This window comes from Ranitomeya imitator, chromosome 6 (genome assembly GCF_032444005.1).
Source record: "Ranitomeya imitator isolate aRanImi1 chromosome 6, aRanImi1.pri, whole genome shotgun sequence".
Lineage (NCBI taxonomy): Eukaryota > Metazoa > Chordata > Amphibia > Anura > Dendrobatidae > Ranitomeya > Ranitomeya imitator.
In genome coordinates, this window is record NC_091287.1 from 103,126,917 (window position 1) to 103,147,689 (window position 20,773).

At 42.3% G+C, this 20,773-nt stretch overlaps 1 protein-coding gene across 1 annotated transcript in view; it reads left to right on the forward strand.

Moving 5' to 3' along the window:
* KAT2B (lysine acetyltransferase 2B) overlaps nt 1-20,773 on the forward strand; it is a 129,414-nt gene that overhangs the window by 85,491 nt on the left and 23,150 nt on the right. The window contains exons 6-10 of the mRNA XM_069729976.1: nt 1,913-2,104; nt 10,240-10,346; nt 12,683-12,802; nt 14,681-14,817; nt 18,242-18,450. Of these exons, the coding sequence (XP_069586077.1) occupies nt 1,913-2,104; nt 10,240-10,346; nt 12,683-12,802; nt 14,681-14,817; nt 18,242-18,450 (765 nt within the window). The remainder of the gene's footprint in view (nt 1-1,912; nt 2,105-10,239; nt 10,347-12,682; nt 12,803-14,680; nt 14,818-18,241; nt 18,451-20,773) is intronic.

A 20,773-nucleotide genomic window follows, 5' to 3' on the forward strand; every position in this document is an offset into this window, starting at 1 on the left:
GTGATCCCCACTTAGGCCGCCCTCTACACAGTATAATGGGCCCCACATAGTCCTCCATACAGTATAATGGGCCCCACAGAGTCCTTCATACAGTATAATGGACCCACATAGTCCTCCATACAGTATAATGAATCCTGCATTGCCTTCCACACAGTATAATTGCCCCATTTAGTCCTCCATACAGTATATTGGGCCCTCATTACCGTTCATACAGTATAATGATTCCTGCATCGCCTTGAATACAGTATAATGGCCATTATAGCCCTCCATACAGTATGATGGGCTCTGCATTGCCTTCCAAACAGTATAATGCCCCTACATAGTCCTCCTTGCAGTATAATGGCCATGCATTGCCTTCCATACTGTATAATGGACCCACATAGTCCTACATGCAGTGTAATGTGCCCTGCATTTGCCTTCCATACAGTATAATAGCCCAGCATAGTGCCACTTACAGTATATTGGGCCCCTTTGCCTTCCATTCAGTATAAGGAGCCCTGAATTGGCTTCCATACAGTATAATAGTCCCACAAATTCCTCCATACAATATAATGACACCACATAGTCTTCCATACAGAATAATGGGCTCTACATTGCTTTTTCATAAAGTATAATGGGCCCCATATAGCCTTCTATACAGTATAATGACCCAAAATAATTATGGATAAAGTATAATGGGCCCTGCATTGCCTTAAATACAGTATAATGGCCCCATGTAGTCCTCCATACAGAATAATGACCCCACATAGACCCCTATACAGCATAATGGGCCCACGTAGTCCTCCATACAGAATAATGACCCCACATAGACCCCTATACAGTATAATGGGACCTGCACTGCCTTCCATACAGTATAATGGTCCCTGCATTACCTTCCGTATAGTATAATGGCCCCACTTAGCCCTCCATACAGTGAACTGGACCCTGCATAATCTTCCATACAGTATAATGGGCCTTGCATTGCCTTCCATATAGTATAATGGGCCCCACATAGTCTTACATACAATATAATGGCCCCACATGAAAAAAAAAATCTCACCTGTCCCCGGTCCCCGCCGCTTTAATCTCCTCACCATGTCTTTTGCAGCTCTGCACTGCTAGGCACAGCAAATGCGTTGTTGTGATGTCATCATTCCCAATGCGCTGAGACGTCAGATGCAGAGGGAGAATGATGGCGGAAGGAACGTAAGCTGAAGGTTCCCTTTTTCATAATTCCTTACTAATATATTGGCATCCAGGATGCCGACACAGTTGAAAGTGTGATGTCGGTCAGGGGGGACCGCATGGCGTTGCGGGCTAAATACCCTATGGGCCAGATTTGGCTGTGAGCCAGAGTTTGACATGTGTGCTCTATAGAGTATCCTTGGACAACCTCACGAGCTTGTGAAGGAAATGATTTGTCAATCAAGGAGAGGTATATTAAAGGACAGTTCAAGGCTCCTACTAGCCAAAAATTATACAAAATGTGTCATTTGGTTGACAGGAGTGATGAAGAACACATTGTCCATGTAGTTATGAGCAGTCACTGACAGCTGGATGTATCTCCACACACAGCAGACTGCCAATATCTGTGACCGGGGGGATAGAGGCAGGCAGGCAGCATAATGTAACCAATCTGCTTTAAGTCGGACATTTTTAATGAATATACTGGTGTAAGTCAAATGAAATGGCTCTAATCTGGCTTTTGATGAGGACCAGAGGAATTAGCAGAGAAAAACTGTTACAAGACGCAGCTTAGAGTATTTTGTATTAGGATTTTACTTTGGGCTCTCCTCCTCCTCACGTCACTCTGCTTTTACAATTGGATATTATATATTTTATACTTTACATTTATCCCAGATATGTGCTGTATATAATACTATGGTTTCTTTGCAAGTTTCATGTTATGATCTGCTTGTTCTTGGTATTGTAGGTGGCTCTGTTACTGCAATGTCCCCCAGTTCTGCGACAGCTTGCACCGATATGAAACAACTCAAGTGTTTGGACGAACGTTGCTGCGATCTGTGTTCACTGTCATGAGACGGCAACTGTTGGAGCAAGCCAGGCAGGAGAAAGATAAACTGCCACAGGAGAAGAGGACGCTGATCTTAACCCATTTTCCTAAGTATGACATGCTTACCGAAAGCTTTTGACCTCTTTAGCCTAAACTAAACCCACCGATTTTGTCAGCATCGGCGGACCATCTGTCGTGAAAGGAGGTTGAATTTCAATCAGTCTCCTGATCCTTTTGTTTGATGGTGAGATAAGAGTCATCTAGCAACAGCTCCCAAAGAAACTACAGGAACGCTCGGCCTATCTGAGGGTTCTTGAGTTGGGAAAGGTATCCAAGGTGTCACCAGTTTCACAGTGGTGGGTAAATAGGTATGTAGGGGACCAAGACATTTTAAAGGTCATGCCTGTAGTATAATGTTAGTGGTTTAATTGTCTGACAAGCAAGAACTGTCTGCCAATGCCAATTTGGTAAAGAAGAAAAACCCTGTCCTAGAAAACACATGCTGATTCTGCTAATTGCAAAATTGCCTATTAAAACAGTAACGCTGCCATCGGTCTAATGGACACTTGATGGACTATGGTCCATCAAGTATCCCCTTCATTCTCTCACTGTCATGGTTTAACGACAACAGTAAAGGACTTTTAAAGGGAAGGTGAGTGCCACATCTTCTTTTTATTTTTGAACTGTCTGCAGACATGAGCTAACGATGTGCCAGTGTTGGCTCTCACCACTGGCTCCTGTCTGAGGCTACCCTCAGATTGACATTGAGCATGGATGTGCAGTTGCAGAGCCGCTGATTGAGTTCCGGCAGCCCTCATTTGAGTGTTATCAATCAAGGTATGACAAAGTGCTCAGTAGGCAACTTTAGAGGGTGTGTCAGTGCACCGAAGCACCCTTATTTGCATACAAATCACATTTTTTGTTTTATTTTTTGCCAGCTAAATCACTAACACCTATACTACAGGTATGATTTTTAAGTCCCCTCCATATCTGTTTAAGTGCGTTAATTAGCCTTTTGCGGGTGACAAACTCTCTTTAAAAAGGTTGTCCACTACTCGGACAACCCCTCTGAATCCCTATTTTCCCTAGTAAATTAATACCTCTTAGGCCAGATATTTTTCGGTCCCGGAGCTATCTGTGTCCATGTGTGCACGTAGACCATCAGTGTGTGTCCGTGTGCTGTCCGTGTCCGTGTATTGAAACAATTTGTTTCAATTTTAACCCTATGACTTGAAAAAAAGCACACGGACGGCATCCGTGTGCGGTACGTGTTTACACGCACTCATTGACTTTAATGGGTCCGTGTGATCCGTGCGCTCCCACGAACACTGACATGTCTCCGTGTTTAGCACACGGTCCATGAAAACACACAGACATCTGCAGAGACACATTTATTTTAACGTGTGTCGGTGTCTTCGGTATGTGAGGAAACTGACGTGTGAAGCCGGCCTTATACTCACCTCCGGTGCACCGCTCCAGTGATGTCGGCACTGGCTCTCCCTTAGACCATGTGACATTATGTCACATGACCCGTTTGGCCAATCAGCGCTGGCTTAACTCTCTCCGCCTCTCCGGAGGAAGTGAGAGCGCAGCAGCTTCAGTGCCGCCGTAAGGTTTGTTCACTATTATTACACTGATCTGTCAGTCTGTTACTAAAAGTAATTGCAGTATGAAAGAGGCATACATCATCATATGGGTCTGTGCATATAGTTTTATGCTGTTTTTTACAAACTAGATTGTGGCCCGATTCGAACGCATCGGGTATTCTAGAATATGCATGTCCCCGTAGTATATGGACAATGATGATTCCAGAATTCGCGGCAGACTGTGCCCGTCGCTGATTGGTCGAGGCAACCTTTATGACATCATCGTCGCCATGGCAACCATTATGACATCTACGTCGATACTGTGCCCGTCGCTGAATCAGAAACGTGGGATTTCTACGTCTTTATGACATCATCGTCTCTGTGCCCGGCGGCCTCGACCAATCAGAGACGCGGGATATCTACGTCCTTTATGACATCATCGTCGCTGATTGGTCGAGGCCTGGCGGCCTCGACCAATCAGAGAGGCGGGATTTCCAGGACAGACAGACAGAAAGACAGACAGACGGAAAAACCCTTAGACAATTATATATATAGATAGCTGTAGAAAGGCTATTGTTACTTCTCATAAGTTGCTGATATTACATGATGGAGAGCGCCCAGACCCACAACTTGGCCTTAGAAATTCATTACCTTATTGCAGATTTTCATTTTAATCAATGCATTTGACGGTTAAATTGCTAAATTGTTGGCAATAGTCTCAGGTGCATAAATACAGTTCATTAAACAAAACGTGTATAAGTGTTCTCTAAATCCGAAGAAGCAGTGAAGTAAATGAAGTGTGTTTATGAGATAGGGGCTTCGATTGAATTAATGAGAAGGAACCTATTACCAGGACTGCTTACTGCTATGGCTCGCTTTTATAACTCTATAGGATCTCTAAAATAACAGAGCTGATCTGGATAGATTTAGGGCCAAAAGTGACACCTAAAACATCAGCTGAACAATTTTGAGCATCTCCTTCCAAAACCAAGAGCATTTATATAGGCCTACCATGAGCTTATGGCTGAACTTGTGCCGGGTTGTCTAGTTGCACCCTTACTTTCCCCATAAGAAAATTGTCATGCAAAAACGGGAAAGGGCTCTTCTAGAATGGCATTTCTTGTATTTCCGGTATGGGGCCCAGGTCAAACCTCTCCAGACAGTCTTATAGTTGGCTTCATGCTCTTGAGCAGGAAACATCTAGGAAATTTACATTCACACGTTAGACCATCAGATGGTGAAGCGTTATGGCGGCATGCTTTATAGCGCACCCTCAGATCCTTTACATGTTCAACTTTCTGAATACATTCTATCCAGTCAGATCAATAGTAAAATAAATAAGTGTGTAGAAGTACAATCTATTTGTATCATCTACCCAAGAAGTAATCTTTTATATTCCCTATTTCAATCACTATTTTTACCATTATACCCATTTGAAAGAGAATTGACTTACAAGGAATAGGAAGATAAGGATAAGGAAGGTGATAATTGGCACTACCCTAGAAAATTATCTGTGTCTTTAAACCCAACTTTACTCTACAAATAATATGTATAATTCAAGAATTTACAATTTTATTGTAAGGGTGCAAATCTGCATTTACATTTGCTCAATGGTCTGGGATTCAGGGTTTTTACATGTTAAAACTCCCAATATTGAGTTTTCTCCTCTATGGCTTTTCCATGCGATCATGATGTATAGTGGGGAAAATAATTATTCGAATCGATACACTGACGATTTTGCTAATTTTTATCGTAGGTACACTTCAACTGTGAGAGACAGAATTTAAAAATAAGAAAAACCCTGAAAATCACATTGTATGATTTAAAAAAAATAAATAGCATTTTATTGCATGAAATAAGTATGTGATCACCTACCAGCGAGCCAGAATTCTGGCTCTCACAGACCTGTTAGTTTTCCTTTAAGAAGCCATTCTAATCTCAACTCATTACCTGTAATAATTGAACTTGTTTCAACTAGTTACCTGTATAAAAGACCCTGTCCACACACTAAATCACAGTCCTACCTCTCCACCATGGCCAAGACCAAAGAGCTGTCTAACAACACCAGGGACAAAATTGTAGACCTGCATAAGGCTGGAATGGGCTACAGGACAATAGGCAAGCAGCTTGGTGAGAAAGCAACAACTGTTAGCACAACTATTAGGAAATGAATGAAACACAAGAACCCGACCTGGAAGAGAAGAAATATAACTTTTATGATACTCACCTGCAGGGCGGTCCGGTCCAATGGATATCGCTCTTCTTGGTCCGGTGCCTCCCTTCTTCTTACGTTGCTGCCCTCCTGCTTGCTTCACGTGGATGATGAGTCTCCTCGGCACCGCAATCCTGCGCAGGTGCACTTCTCGGCCCTGTTGACGGCAGAGCAAAGTCCTGCAGTGCGCAGGTGCTGGAAAAGGTCAAGGAGCCCCGGCGCATGCGCATTGCAATACTTTGCTCTGCTCTAGACAGGGCAGAGAAGTACGCCTGCGTAGGAGCACTGTGTCAAGGAGACTGTGTGGATGATGAAGGGACACGTCATCCACAAGAAGCAAGCAGGAGGACGGGGATTGTAAGAAGATGGGAGGTACTGGACCAAGACCAATGACACCCATCGGACCGGACCACCCTGCAGGTGAGTATAATAAAAGTTATTTTTCTTCTCTTACAGGTTAGGTTGGGCTGGAGGCAGATATACAGCATTATTGAATGCTGTATATCAGCCCTGAAAGGTGATGGCCGTATCTCTTATCTGCCAAACATGATGACAGGTTCTCTTTAAAATCCTGCAGGGTACGCAAGGCCCCACTGCTCATGCCAGCACATGTCCAGGTCTGTTTGAAGTTCACCAATGACCATGTGGATGATCCAGAGGAGGGATTGGAGAACGTCATTTCGTCAGATGAGACCAAAATAAAATTTTTTGGTATCAACTCCACTCGCCTTGTTTGGAGGAAGAAAAAGGATGAGTACTACCCCAAGAACACAGTCCCAACCATGAAGCATGGTGGGGGAAACATACTTTGGGGGCACCTTTCTGCAAAGTGGACAGGATGACTGCACCTTATTGAAAGGAGGATGGATGGGGTCAAGTATCGCGAGATTTTGGCCAACAGCCTCCTTTCTTCAGTAAGAGCATTGAAGATGGGTTGTGGCTGGGTCTTCCAGCATGACAACGACCCAAAACACACAGCCAGGGCAACTAAGGAGTGACTCCATAAGAAGCATTTCAAGGTCCTGGAGTGGACTAGCCAGTGTCCAGACTTGAACTCAATAAACAATCTTTGGAGGGAGCTGAAACTCAATGTTGCCCAGCGACAGCCCCAAAACCTGAAAGATCTGGAGAAGATCTGTATGAAGGAGTGGGCCAAAATCCCTGATGCCGTGTGTGCAAACTTAGTCAAGAACAACAGGAAATGTCTGACCTCTGAAATTGCAGAGAGGTTTCTGTACCAAATATGAGGTTCTGTTTTTCTATTGTATCAAATATTTATTTCATGCAATGAAATGCACATTAATTATGTAAAAATCATACAATGTGATTTTCTACATTTTTTAAAAAGATTCTGTCTCTCACAGTTGAAGTGTACCTACAATACAAATTACAGACCTCTCCATTCTTTGTTGGTGGGAAAACTTGCAAAATCGTCAGTGTATCACACACTTATTTTCCCCACTGTAGGTAGATTGTAAAATTGCTGTGTTTAAAATACCTTTTGTACACCTTTTTCATTATTGACTGATATCGTAGAACGATCATAATGACTGTAAGGACGCAGTCAGATGGCTGTATAACACAGATGACGATCACATTTCAATGCTTGGACTAGCCATCGGCTATCCTGACCCGAGCATGGCAGTGGGTATTTCTGTGCAGTTGTCACGCTTGGGTCAGTAGAGCCATTGGTGAGTCCGAGCATTGTGATGCGATTGTCATCTGTGTTATACGGCCATCTGACTGTGCCCTTAATATAACTATTGGATAAATAACTTTTTCCACCTACTGATATAATATCTGTACTCAATCAGTTATAATTATATCAAAGTATTATCTTTTTGTGGATTTCTATTAGGCCGGTTTCACACGTCAGTGGCTCCGGTACGTGAGGTGTCAGTTTCCTCACGTACCGGAGACACTGACTCAAGTAGACACATTAAAATCAATGTGTCTCTGCACATGTCAGCGTGTTTTCACGGACCATGTGTCCGTTTGAAAAACAAGGAGACATGTCAGTGTTTGTGGGAGCGCACGTATCACACGGACCCATTAAAGTCAGTGGGTCTGTGTAAAACACGTACCGCACACGGATGCTGTCCGTGTGCAGTCCGTGTGCCGTGCAGGAGACATCGCTACAGTAAGCGCTGTCCCCCCAGCTTGTGGTGCTGAAGCCCCATTCATTTCTTCTCTCCAGCAGCGTTCGCTGGAGAGAAGGAATAAAAAATCATTTTTTTTTTGTTGTTAAAATAAAGTTCCCGGTAATCTCCCCCCTCCCTCCCCCTGTGCGCCCGCCCGCTGGCATTAAAATACTTACCCAGCTCCCCCCTGCTTCCTCTCAGCGTCCCACAACAGAAAAGAAGTGAAAGGAATTATTTTTTATATTAAAAAGGTAAATTTTTATTACATAATTAAATCAGAATACAACAATAATAAAATAAGTGAAAAAGAGCAAAATAGACAGGGGGGTGGTGACAAAAACACCAGATTACAACGGGAGAAAAAATAGCACCGAAAATGGTTCCTGTACACAGGGGTATAAGAGCTATGTAGCTACATAGAGTCAACACAGCACAGTACCGTGAAACCAAATATAATGCACCGGTAATATTACCATAAGGTCATGACAACTACAGCAAAGTGCTAACGGGTATCAAGATGTAAAGAATATATATAGATAGCAACCAGAAACCTTCAAAGGAATATATTGTCCTGGAATCAAGCAACTACCTACATAGTATAGGGACTAACTGTGCATGACTTTTATGCCAGAATAATGCAGAAATTGCTAATATATCTGGTGTGTGCGCTAAGCACTAATCCAAAGCCTGCAATGTAGTATACCCAATGTAGAGAGAAATTCCAAAGTGACAGTTCTGGTTACCTGTAGTGTGACTGCTATGTCATGAAAAGACCGACTGTGTAGCGTGCAGGATAGCCGGTGCTATAGCATACCCATAGTCCACAATATGGGTCTATAGCACCGGCTATCCTGCACGCTACACAGTCGGTCTTTTCATGACATAGCAGTCACACTACAGGTAACCAGAACTGTCACTTTGGAATTTCTCTCTACATTGGGTATACTACATTGCAGGCTTTGGATTAGTGCTTAGCGCACACACCAGATATATTAGCAATTTCTGCATTATTCTGGCATAAAAGTCATGCACAGTTAGTCCCTATACTATGTAGGTAGTTGCTTGATTCCAGGACAATATATTCCTTTGAAGGTTTCTGGTTGCTATCTATATATATTCTTTACATCTTGATACCCGTTAGCACTTTGCTGTAGTTGTCATGACCTTATGGTAATATTACCGGTGCATTATATTTGGTTTCACGGTACTGTGCTGTGTTGACTCTATGTAGCTACATAGCTCTTATACCCCTGTGTACAGGAACCATTTTCGGTGCTATTTTTTCTCCCGTTGTAATCTGGTGTTTTTGTCACCACCCCCCTGTCTATTTTGCTCTTTTTCACTTATTTTATTATTGTTGTATTCTGATTTAATTATGTAATAAAAATTTACCTTTTTAATATAAAAAATAATTCCTTTCACTTCTTTTCTGTTGTGGGATACCACACCAGGATATGTGTTTATGTATATCGAAGTGACCATAAGCAATATTGTGGACTATGGGTATATTCCTCTCAGCGTCGCAGCTCTTCCTGTATGAGCGGTCACGTGGTGCCACTTATTACAGTGATGAATATGCGGCTCCACCCCTATGGGAGGTGGAGCCGCATATTCATCACTGTAATGTGTAGCACCACGTGACCGCTCATACAGGAAGAGCAGCGACGCTGAGAGGAAGCATCGGGGGAGCTGGGTAAGTATTTTAATGCCAGCGAGCGGGCAGGCGCACAGGGGGAGGGAGCGGGGAGATTACCGGGAACTTTATTTTAACAGCAAAAAAAAAAAAAGATTTTTCATTCCTTCGCTCCCGAGAACACTGCTGGAGAGAAGAAATGAATTCTGGATTCAGCACCCAAAGCAGGGGACAGCGCTTAAGTCTAGCGCTGTCTCCTGCATGGTGCGTGTGGTACCCAGTCGGCACACGGACGGCACACGGCTGCCGCACGTGTGCCACACTGCCACGTGAGCACACGGATAATTCCGGTACCGATTTTTCCGGTACCGGAATTATATGGACATGTGGGACAGGCCTTAGGCAATCATAGATATGATCACTCATCCTAAGGCTCGTGCTTTGATTTTTGGCCATAAAAATGGAATCTATGAAATCTGAATTTTCAGTGCTTTTTTCGTAGTCGCGAATGCAACCAAAAGCCGGAGATATCAGAAGCAATTAGCAGTCCTGTTTTTTTTTTTAGTTTTTGTGGCTAAATGTTTCTCGGCTGAGTTGCTGCTGTTTCTATTTTTTTTTACAATTACAGTACGTGCATTGCATAATATTTATTGTTATTTGAAATATTGTTACAGATTTTTGTCTATGTTGGAAGAAGAGGTTTACAGCCATGATTCACCTATATGGGATGAAGATTTTTTATCTGCATCTTCTAGAGCGAATGAGCTTGGAATTCAAGCAGGTAAAGTGTATAGACGTTACATTGTCGTCTTTATTTTGATTTTTTCCTATACATGCGTAGGCAGCCTCTTTCTGTACATAGGGTCACAAGGCTCTTTCCAGAGTAAGAAAGTTTAAAGTAACGTTCTCACGATTATTTGTCGAGTTTATGATGCTGCATATTTTATTTTCGCTGCACATTACAGTATAGCAAAGTGTATGGGATTTATTGAAATTTCATGCCAATTGTGCTTTTTTTATGCAGCAGACTAACTTGTGGTGTGGTTTTGAAATCCAAAACATGTCAATTCCTCTTGTGCTAAATTCAATTTTATTTGATGATTTTCCCCATAGACTTGAATCAGATGAGGAAAATCTGCAGAAAAATGCAGACATTTATAGTGTATTTCCGCAGCAGAAACGCACTAAAAACACATGTAATCCCCATACAACTTTATCAATACATTTTTATCAAAGCAGAGTAAAAAGAAGTACAGTATAAAAAAAGCAAACATTTTTTAAAAACATGACATACCAAATAAGAGACAAAAACAGCAGTAGAAAAAAACGTGATAAAAACACATGTAAAATAACACACTCAAAAATGTAAGTAACCTAACTTAGTAATTGGTGCAAAAAATCTGTAACATCGAAAACGCATCACATACTTATTGTGGGAACTTAACCTGAAGGTTAATAATTTGGAAGGTTAATAATATATCATTTTGCTGGTAATAAATGTAGTATTATGTGTTAAATTACATCAAGATGTAAATTCTGCTTATCATAAATATAATGTACCGTATATACTCGAGTATAAGCCGACCCGAGTATAAGCCGAGACCCCTAATTTTGCCAGAAACACCTGGGAAAACTTAATGACTCGAGTATAAGCCTAGGGTGGAAAATGCAGCAGCTACCGGTAAATGTCAAAAATTAAAATAGGTACCAATAAAAGTAAAATTAATTGAGACATCAGTAGGTTAAGTGTTTTTGAATATCCATATTGAATCAGGAGCCCCATATAATGCTCCATACAGTTCATGATGGGCCCCATTAGATGCTCCATGCAAAATACGCCCCATATAATGCTCCATAGTTTATGATGGGCCCCATAAGAAGCTCCATATTAAAATATGCTCCATATGATGCTGCCCAATGTTGATTATGACCCCATAAGATGCTCCATAGACACATTTGCCCCATATAATCCTGCACAAATGCTGATTATGGCCCCATAAGATGCTCCATAGAAATATTTGCCCCATATAATGCTGCACATGGCCCCATAAGATGCTCCATAGAGATATTTGCCCCATATAATGCTGCACATGGCCCCATAAGATGCTCCATAGACACATTTGCCCCATATAATCCTGCACAAATGCTGATTATGGCCCCATAAGATGCTCCATAGAAATATTTGCCCCATATAATGCTGCACATGGCCCCATAAGATGCTCCATAGAGATATTTGCCCTATATGCCATTGCTGCGATAAAAAAAAAAAAATCACATACTCACCTCTTGTCGCTCAGTCCCCCGGCAATTGCTATATTCACCTGTCCCACATTCCACCGCCGAGCGCCGCTGTGTCTTCCGTGTCCTCTGCACTGACTGTTCAGGCAGAGGGCGGCGTGAACTAATTGCATGATCGCGCCCTCTGACCTGAGCGTCACTGCAGAGGACGCGGAAGACGGAACGGCTGCGCCGCCGACGGTTGAACGTGGGACAAGTGAATATGCCCCCATTATATTCACCTGCTCCTGGAACGGTCCCTGCAGGTCCCTGGTCCTCCGGGCGCTGACAGCTTCTTCCTCTATTGAGCGGTCACATGGTACCGCTCATTACAGTACTAAATATGCGCCTCCACCCCTATGGGAGCGGAGTTGGGTCCATATTCATTACTATAATGAGCGGTACCATGTGACCGATCAATACAGGAAGAAGCTGTCAGCGCCCGGAGAAGCAGGGACCGCGCCAGGAGCAGGTGTGTATTATTAGACGCTGCCGCTCCCCCTCCCCTGCCGACCCCTGGGAATGACTCGAGTATAAGCCGAGAGGGGCAATTTCAGCCTAAAAAAATGGACTGAAATTCTCGGCTTATACTCGAATATATACGGTGTTTTACAGGGAAAGAAAAATTCTAAATCCTACGGTTATCTTACAACATCAATGTATCTATGTGTACATTAAATATGGTAGGAGAAATACAATATTCTGAATTTAGGGTCTTCAAAAAACTATAATATCAGCTCAATATAGAAATACATAAAAAATTAATAAAGGTTTGTGTGCTTTTATGAAATCTTCTGAAATATTGACTTCTTTTTATTTTTTTATTTTTTACATTTGTAGTCATCACAAACCCACCCGTCGCAAGGACAGTCACTTATGTGACCAGCCCTTCATCCTTAGACCAGTCCAACAGTGGAAGTTTAAGTCCATCCAGTAAGCCAGCACTTGAGTCAAATGCAGGTTGGTGTTTAAAGTTATGGAGTATAAAAGGGTTATAAGCTAATCATTATTTAAGAAGCGCTCCCATCAAAATTTTTATCCTCTTAATATATTGCAGTCATCATATTATATAGCACTGTGTACTTACAATTTCTCATTTTGCCTTTCTACCCAGTTAATTATTCTCTTTCATCTGCTCTACGTAGAGACAGGAAGTCTCTTGTCCCTGCATTTATCATTTTCCTTCTTCAACTCCTGACCCAGCTGCTTTGCTCCTCCGCCGTGCCATAGACTTTTGCACTGACTCATGACTTGTGGAGACAAAATTGACCTCCTTTTTCTACATAGAGCTTAGAAGGATTCAGCTAGTAAGTTTTTAATTGCGTGTTGAATTAACTAGGTAGAAGGGCAAAATGAGCAATTGTTGGTGCACAGTGCTATATAATATGATGATTGCAATTTTTTAAGAGGATATAAGCTTTGATGGAAGTGCTTCTGTAATATCCGTAGGATGTATTTTCAGTGTGTGATTGGTGCATGGAAAAGCAGCAATATACTATAAAATTATTGCAGTTTAATTAAGGAAGTATCTTGGGCCAAGAGTTGAAAAGTCAGTAATAAAATATGAAATGCTTAAAACGTTTTCCGTTTGTTTTATTTTTGTAAGCATTTTTTTCTTCCTTGCCTTTTTTCCGAAAGCATCATTGTCTAGATATGGTGTTTATTGCATGATTTTTTTTTTACCTAAGCAACTTACATTATGCACTGTCATGGGTTGCACAGCAGAGGATCCCAGCATGTATTTTCATCTTCTTGTTGACATGAATGCTACTAGAAGGGAGCAAACCCCCTGTTCTTGGACTAGATGGAGACAAATATCATGGGGAGGGCAGTTAAGAAAAGCCAGCAACAGTCCACACCCTCTGCTATTATCAGGAAGGGGGTTGGGATGGGAGGGGGTTGCAGCGAGGAGCAGCTCCTGTCACACAGAATTACAAGTGTCATAAAAATAATTAAAGTGCCGTGAGCACTTTGTTTGCTTCTCTGTGTACTTGGCCACCTAGATGTTGGGTGCATGAGTGGCCCACTTTGATATGCACTAGCCTGATCCTTATAACATACCACATCGTTAGTGCATGCTGCAGTTCCTTATAAGGCTTCTTTCACACTTGCGTCGGTACGGGTCCGTCACTAAGCGTCGGCGCGACGTACCGACGCACGTTGTGAAAATTATGCACGACGTGGCAGCAGATGCAGTTTTTCAACGCATCCGCTGCTCATTCTAAAGTCTTTGGAGGAGGGGGCGGAGTTCCGGCCGCGCATGCGCGGTAGGAAATGGCGGACGTGACGTACGAAAAAACGTTCCCTTGAACGTTTTTTCGTGCCGACGGTCCGCCAAAACACGACGCATCCAGTGCACGACGGACGCGACATGTGACCATACTTCGTGATCCGTCGGCAATACAAGTCTATGGGAAAAACCGCATCCTACGGGCACATTTGCAGGATCCGTTTTTTTTCCCAAAATTACGGATTGCGACGTAAGTCACATGACGCAAGTGTGAAAGAAGCCTAAGATGGAAAATTTCTCATGCAGACTAGCACATAGGTCCAACTGTCTGTGTGCTGGCCATGTGCGGTCCATCATACACACAGACAGAAAATACGCTTGTGTGAATGTAGCGTTATATTGAGAGAAGGGTGGAGGAGAGCAGAGACCTGGCAGGAGCAGGAGCTATGACGGATGTGTAAAAATGTTCATGAGCATTCCACTACAATAGGTAAAGGACTTGCAGACGCTGTGACATTTTTTTTTTAATGATGTCTATATAAATTATGATGAAAAAGATAGCCTTTAGGTGTAAATGTATTCCAAGAGCTACATTTGTATTGTCACAGGAGATAAAAGAAAAAGTAGTGAACCTTATAGTGGAGAAGATGCCAAGAAACCCAGAGTTGTAGGAGACATTCCTATTGAATTAATCAATGAGGTCATGTCAACGATCACAGATCCTGCTGCCATGCTGGGTCCAGAGGTAAATGGATGAAATGTATTTTATTTGCTTACATAGAGCCATTCATTTCCACGTGTTACAGACTTCATCACTGTCCCCGATGGGGCTCACAGTCTAAATTCAATTTTAGCATGTTTTTAGAAATCACTACGAGATCTTATAAAAAAAAAAAAACTCGAGAAACTTACAGTAAAGTAATATGTCAAGATATTTTAATTTGTAGTAAGACTTTATTGAATTGTGTAATGTGCTTTTGGTCCAAACACGTCACCAGACATAACATGCACGACACTAAGAGAAATATATTGCTCATATTTATTACAATGTTGGTGAATCCTGATCACACAATATGGGGTGTCTAAACACAAAATCCCGATATCTTAAAGGGATAAAGAGGCATGAACAAGGGAAGATAAAATTACAAATTTTGTATTGTTTAACATGGTAAAAATATTTCTATCAGACCAGATTTTTAAACATAAGGGTATTTCATTAAAAACGTAGCTAAAGGGCAATGAAATTATGGATTAAGGACTTTATCAGCACTCAAAAATTCCTAGGGAATATAATCCCCAACTGTGCAGATACATATGATCATTTAATAGAACAAATGTGCTCGTAAAAAGTGCAATGTGTTGAAAAAGGGAATCAATAAATAAGTAAATGGGCCCTTGAGATGATGGTACATCTGTTGTTAAAGTTCCATGATCAAAGTGAAATAGTACCGTAATTCCTAATCAGGAAAAATGAACATGATTTGTTGCAATAAGTGCTAAGTGCCAAGGATCCTTGTAAAATAGATTGTTGCCTACTAAGAAGGGGTCACGTACTCTTTTGCTTCCTCCCCTGCCCTGGAGCTGTAGTACGATCAGACCATGTCCCTGTATGGTCAGACACAGTCATTACACAGTACACAGCAGGGGCACATTTATAAGATTATCTCAGCACAGGAACATTTTTTTTAAACATATCCAATTGTGGAACAAATTTTTGTTTCAAAATCTATTAATTAAAATGAACTGTGTTTGTGGGAAACCCCCTTTAAAGTCACCAGAATGTATTTTTATGTCCACAGCTGGTATAAAGTCATATACTGTACGCTCCTCAACAATGAAATTGCAAAACCCAAGACTGAAAAGTTGCAGAATTATGGGAATCACAGATTCGATAAACATGTTAATGATATGTAAATAATGGAAAAACATGTTTTCAAAACATCTCGATTTATTCAGTATCAAATATGAGTGCCACGTGCAGAAACACTCATACTTCTTATCAGTGCGGTCATTAATGATTGTCTGAGGAATGTTTTGCCACGCTAAATGCAAACGGGCAAGAACAATAAAGATCTGCTGTCGGCAACTCTCATTGAAATTGCCGACCAGTGGTATCGAAGATGTGCTCGGTATGCTCTAGGTCCGGGAATGATTCAGCCATGGTAGGACTTTTAGCTGAAGAGGATGGACCTTCATACCAGCCTCCATTGTCCTCTTGCTCTGCATCATGTTAGCTTTTGCGACAGAACACTTGTAGCTGGATATACAAATGCCTTCTTATGGTTTGTGTGGACACTGTTTAACAACCTTAGGCTTGCTATATGACGTCCAATTTCACATGTAGTAAACTACCGTCTCATTCATGGATCCAGCAAGTAGAGTCATTTATTCAAAGTGTTTGCAGAAGCAATTTCTTAACACTACAATCCCATTGCAAATGTTGCTTGAGCTACGGTGAGCTGCTTGCATGGCCTAAGCGTGCTACCATAGCCTGCATTATTTTCGGATTTGTTTCCCATCGAGCACATCTGGGACATCATTGGTTGGTAATTAACCCCTTTCTGACCTCGGACGGGATAGTATGTCCGAGGTCAGATCCCCCGCTTTGATGCAGGGCTCCAGCGGAGAGCCCGCATCAAAGCCGGGACATGTCAGCTGTTTTGTACAGCTGACATGTGCCCGCAATAGCGGCGAGTGAAATCGCGATTCACCTGCCGCTATGAACTAGTTAAATGCCACTGTCAAACGCTGACAGCGACATTTAACCGGTGCTTCCGGCCATCCGGCCAGAAATGAGCGCATCGCCGACCCCCGTCACATGATAGGGGGTCAGCGATGCATCAGAATGGTAACCATAGAGGTTCTTGAGACCTCTATGGTTACTGATCCTGGCTAGCTGTGAGCGCCACCCTGTGGTCGGCGCTCATAGCAAGCCTGTTATTAAGCTACATAGCAGCAATCTGATGATCGCTGCTATGTAGCTGAGCCGATCGAGTTGTGCCAGCTTCTAGCCTCCCATGGAGGCTATTGAAGTATGGCACAAGTAAAAAAAAAAAATGTGAAAAAAATAAAAAAAATATAAAAGTTTAAATCACCCCCCCTTCGCCTCATTCAAAATAAATCAATAAAAAAGAAAATCAAACCTACACATATTTGGTATCGCCGCGTTCAGAATCGCCCGATCAATTAAAAAAAGCATTAACCTGTTCGCTAAACGGCGTAGCGAGAAAAAAATTCGCCAGAATTACTTTTTTTGGTTGCCGTGACGTTGCATTAAAATGCAACAACGGGCGATCAAAAGAACGTACCTGCACCAAGATGGTATGATTAAAAACGCCAGCTCGGCACGCAAAAAATAAGCCCTCACCTGACCCCAGATCAAGAAAAATGGAGACGCTACGGGTATCAGAAAATGGTGCAATTTTTTTTTTTTTTAGCAAAGTTTGGAATTTTTTTTCACCACTTAGATTAAAGAGAACCTAGACGTGTTTGGTGTCTATGAACTCATAATGACCTGGAGAATCATAATGGCAGGTCACTTTTAGCATTAAGTGAACCTAGTAAAAATGCCAAACAAAAAACAAGTGTGGAATTGCACTTTTTTTTGCAATTTCACCGCACTTGGAATTTTGTTCCCATATTCTAGCACACAACATGGTAAAACCAATGATGTCTTTCAAAAGTACAACTTGTTTCGCAAAAAATAAGCCCTCACATGGCCATATTGACGGAAAAATAAAAAAATTATGGCTCTGGGAAGGAGGGGAGCGAAAAACGAACACGGAAAAACGGAAAATCCCAAGGTCATGAAGGGGTTAGAAAAGGAGCTGCCATCAGTGGATCTTGATGATTTGCATGGGCAAGTGCATTTATTGAGGCACAACAGTCCTAGGAAAATCAATAATAAAATCACTGACAGCAAGCAAGACATGTAAGTGCATAATTTTCTGTGTGTGGTGCTCATGCTCGTTACTAAATAAACCCAGATATTTTGAAAATGTTGTTTCCATTATTTACATAACATTAACATTTCTATCCATTCTGTGATTCTCCGTCTTGGTGTTGCAATTTCAATGTTGAGGAGTGTAGTTTTACGAGTACGGTAATTCTCAATATTACTCCTTTTGGTTCGTACTTTGCTCCAGCTTTTATGTTTTCTTTTCCATAAGACCAGCTTCCTATCCGCTATTTCGGCCAGAGATGAGGCAGCCAGGCTGGAGGAACGTAGGGGAGTAATTGAGTTTCATGTGGTTGGAAATTCTCTAAACCAGAAACCAAACAAGAAGATCATGATTTGGCTCATTGGTTTACAAAATGTCTTCTCACACCAGCTGCCTAGGATGCCTAAGGAGTATATCACCCGCCTTGTCTTTGATCCGTGAGTAAATTATTATCTATGCTATGAACTGAAAAATACATTTCATTTTTGATATTTCTCTTGTTGACAGATGCATGACTATATTTTATTTTACTGCGCAGTTTATGATGTACTGTCTAGAAAGCCATAAAGTAAAAAATAAGACCCAGTTCTGCAAACCTTTATTAAATTGGGAGTTTTTTCATTATACCGGTATTTATACCCAATATGATTAATCTCTTTGTGACATTTTACCTGCAGGTATTGTATCTCCATGTTGCTGCCTGCTTCAAAAAATATGCTTCTTGTTGCAATTCTTTACAACTTACTTATGTACGTTTGTTACCAAAGCTCCACCATTGTCCCAATTTTATCTGTGGCCCCTTTAGCTCCACTTCCAGCCCTGCAGCAGACACAGCTATATGTGAATGAGGCTGACTGTTTATTGCAATAGTTCTGCCACCCCCTTCTGTGTCATGGATGAAGCACAGGCAGATACAGGGATGGCTTAAGGTACCTTCACACATAACGATATCGTTAACGATATCGTTGCTTTTTGTGACGTAGCAACGATATCGTTAAGGAAATCGTTCTGTGTGACAGCGACCAACGATCAGGCCCCTGCTGGGAGATCGTTGGTCGCTGAACAAAGTCCAGAACTTTATTTAGTCGCTGGATCTCCCGTGGACATCGCTGGATCGGCGTGTGTGACACCGATCCAGCGATGTCTTCACTGGTAACCAGGGTAAACATCGGGTAAGTAAGCGCAGGGCCGCGCTTAGTAACCCGATGTTTACCCTAGTTACCAGCGTAAAAGTAAAAAAAAACAAACACTACATACTTACCTACCGCTGTCTGTCCCCGGCGCTGTGCTCTGCACTCCTCCTGTACTGGCTGTGAGCGTCGGTCAGCCGGAAAGCAGAGCGGTGACGTCACCGCTCTGCTTTCCGGCCGCTGTGCTCACAGCCAGTACAGGAGGAGTGCAGAGAAGCTGAGCGCCGGGGACAGACAGCGGTAGGTAAGTATGTACTGTTTGTTTTTTTTTACTTTTACGCTGGTAACCAGGGTAAACATCGGGTTACTAAGCGCGGCCCTGCGCTTTGTTACCCGATGTTTACCCTGGTTACCCGGGGACTTCGGGATCGTTGGTCGCTGGAGAGCGGTCTGTGTGACAGCTCTCCAGCGACCAAACAGCGACGCTGCAGCGATCCGGATCGTTGTCGGTATCGCTGCAGCGTCGCTTAATGTGAAGGGGCCTTTAGCTATTGGACGAAGCAATCAGCCTTCACACTGCACTGATGTTGTGGCTGGCACAGGAGATAGAATTTGGTGTCAAGCACATCACTGGAAGCTGTCTTGATTTGAGACCAATTATGGAGCTGGAACTTTTGTAGTCCTTTGGTAATTAAAATACATTGGTTTGTTATGGTCTTGTATCAAGAATACATTTAGAAACCCCATAAAGGGAATCTGTCATCAGATTCATGCTTCCCAAATCACGGGCAGCAGACACTGGAATACTGCAGCATGTTAGAGACAACATACAGAACTTTGACATTCTGGATGGGAACTGTGTGTCTTGGCTGTTTAGTCCGATGCAGTCTGCAGCCGGCTTCAGCCCTCACTGCTCCAGGAAATATGCTTTGAAAAGCAAGCCAGGTGGCTGTCTTCTCTCCCTGGTCCTGTTAATAGGCAGGTTTCTCATGTGACAAAGTCACTGGCAAAGTACTGAAGGGGAGATATGTTTCACTGAGGTATTTGGCTTCAGTGATGTGAAACCTAGAAGTTTGCTCCAGCACATTAAGTGCTGAGGGAGGTTATGGTGAACAGCTGAAGATCGGGTGGGAGGCTGTTCACCATATCTCCAGGGTGGGGTTTAGAAGGTAAATAGTCAGCTTTCTGAGTCATTTGGTGTCCAGTATTCCATTTTTATTTTCAGCTTGCTTAACTGTTCACAATAACAGTAATTTTGACCAAGGGTGCCCAAACATGCCACTGTTTGTATGCATTATGGTTCAGGCATCATCAACATGACAATCTTTTTGAGGCGTGAATTGACTGAAACACTGATAAGACATTGCTTCCTCTTGGGAGTACAGGGTTATTTTTGTCATTATGACACAAATGTGTATAGATAGAATCTAGGTATGTACAGTAATTGGAGGATATGCCCTCTATGCTGGAAGATATACCCTAATTAAGCACTCTGCGGCCAATTTGTTAAGACTGACGTAGCACACAATCGCGTCTTTCTGAAATAGAAGGTGCCGAATTCATTAAGAGGTACGCGTCACAGCGACTCTAGTAAGTAGAGCGTTTGCCTTTGGAGTAGCATTTCTGGCGA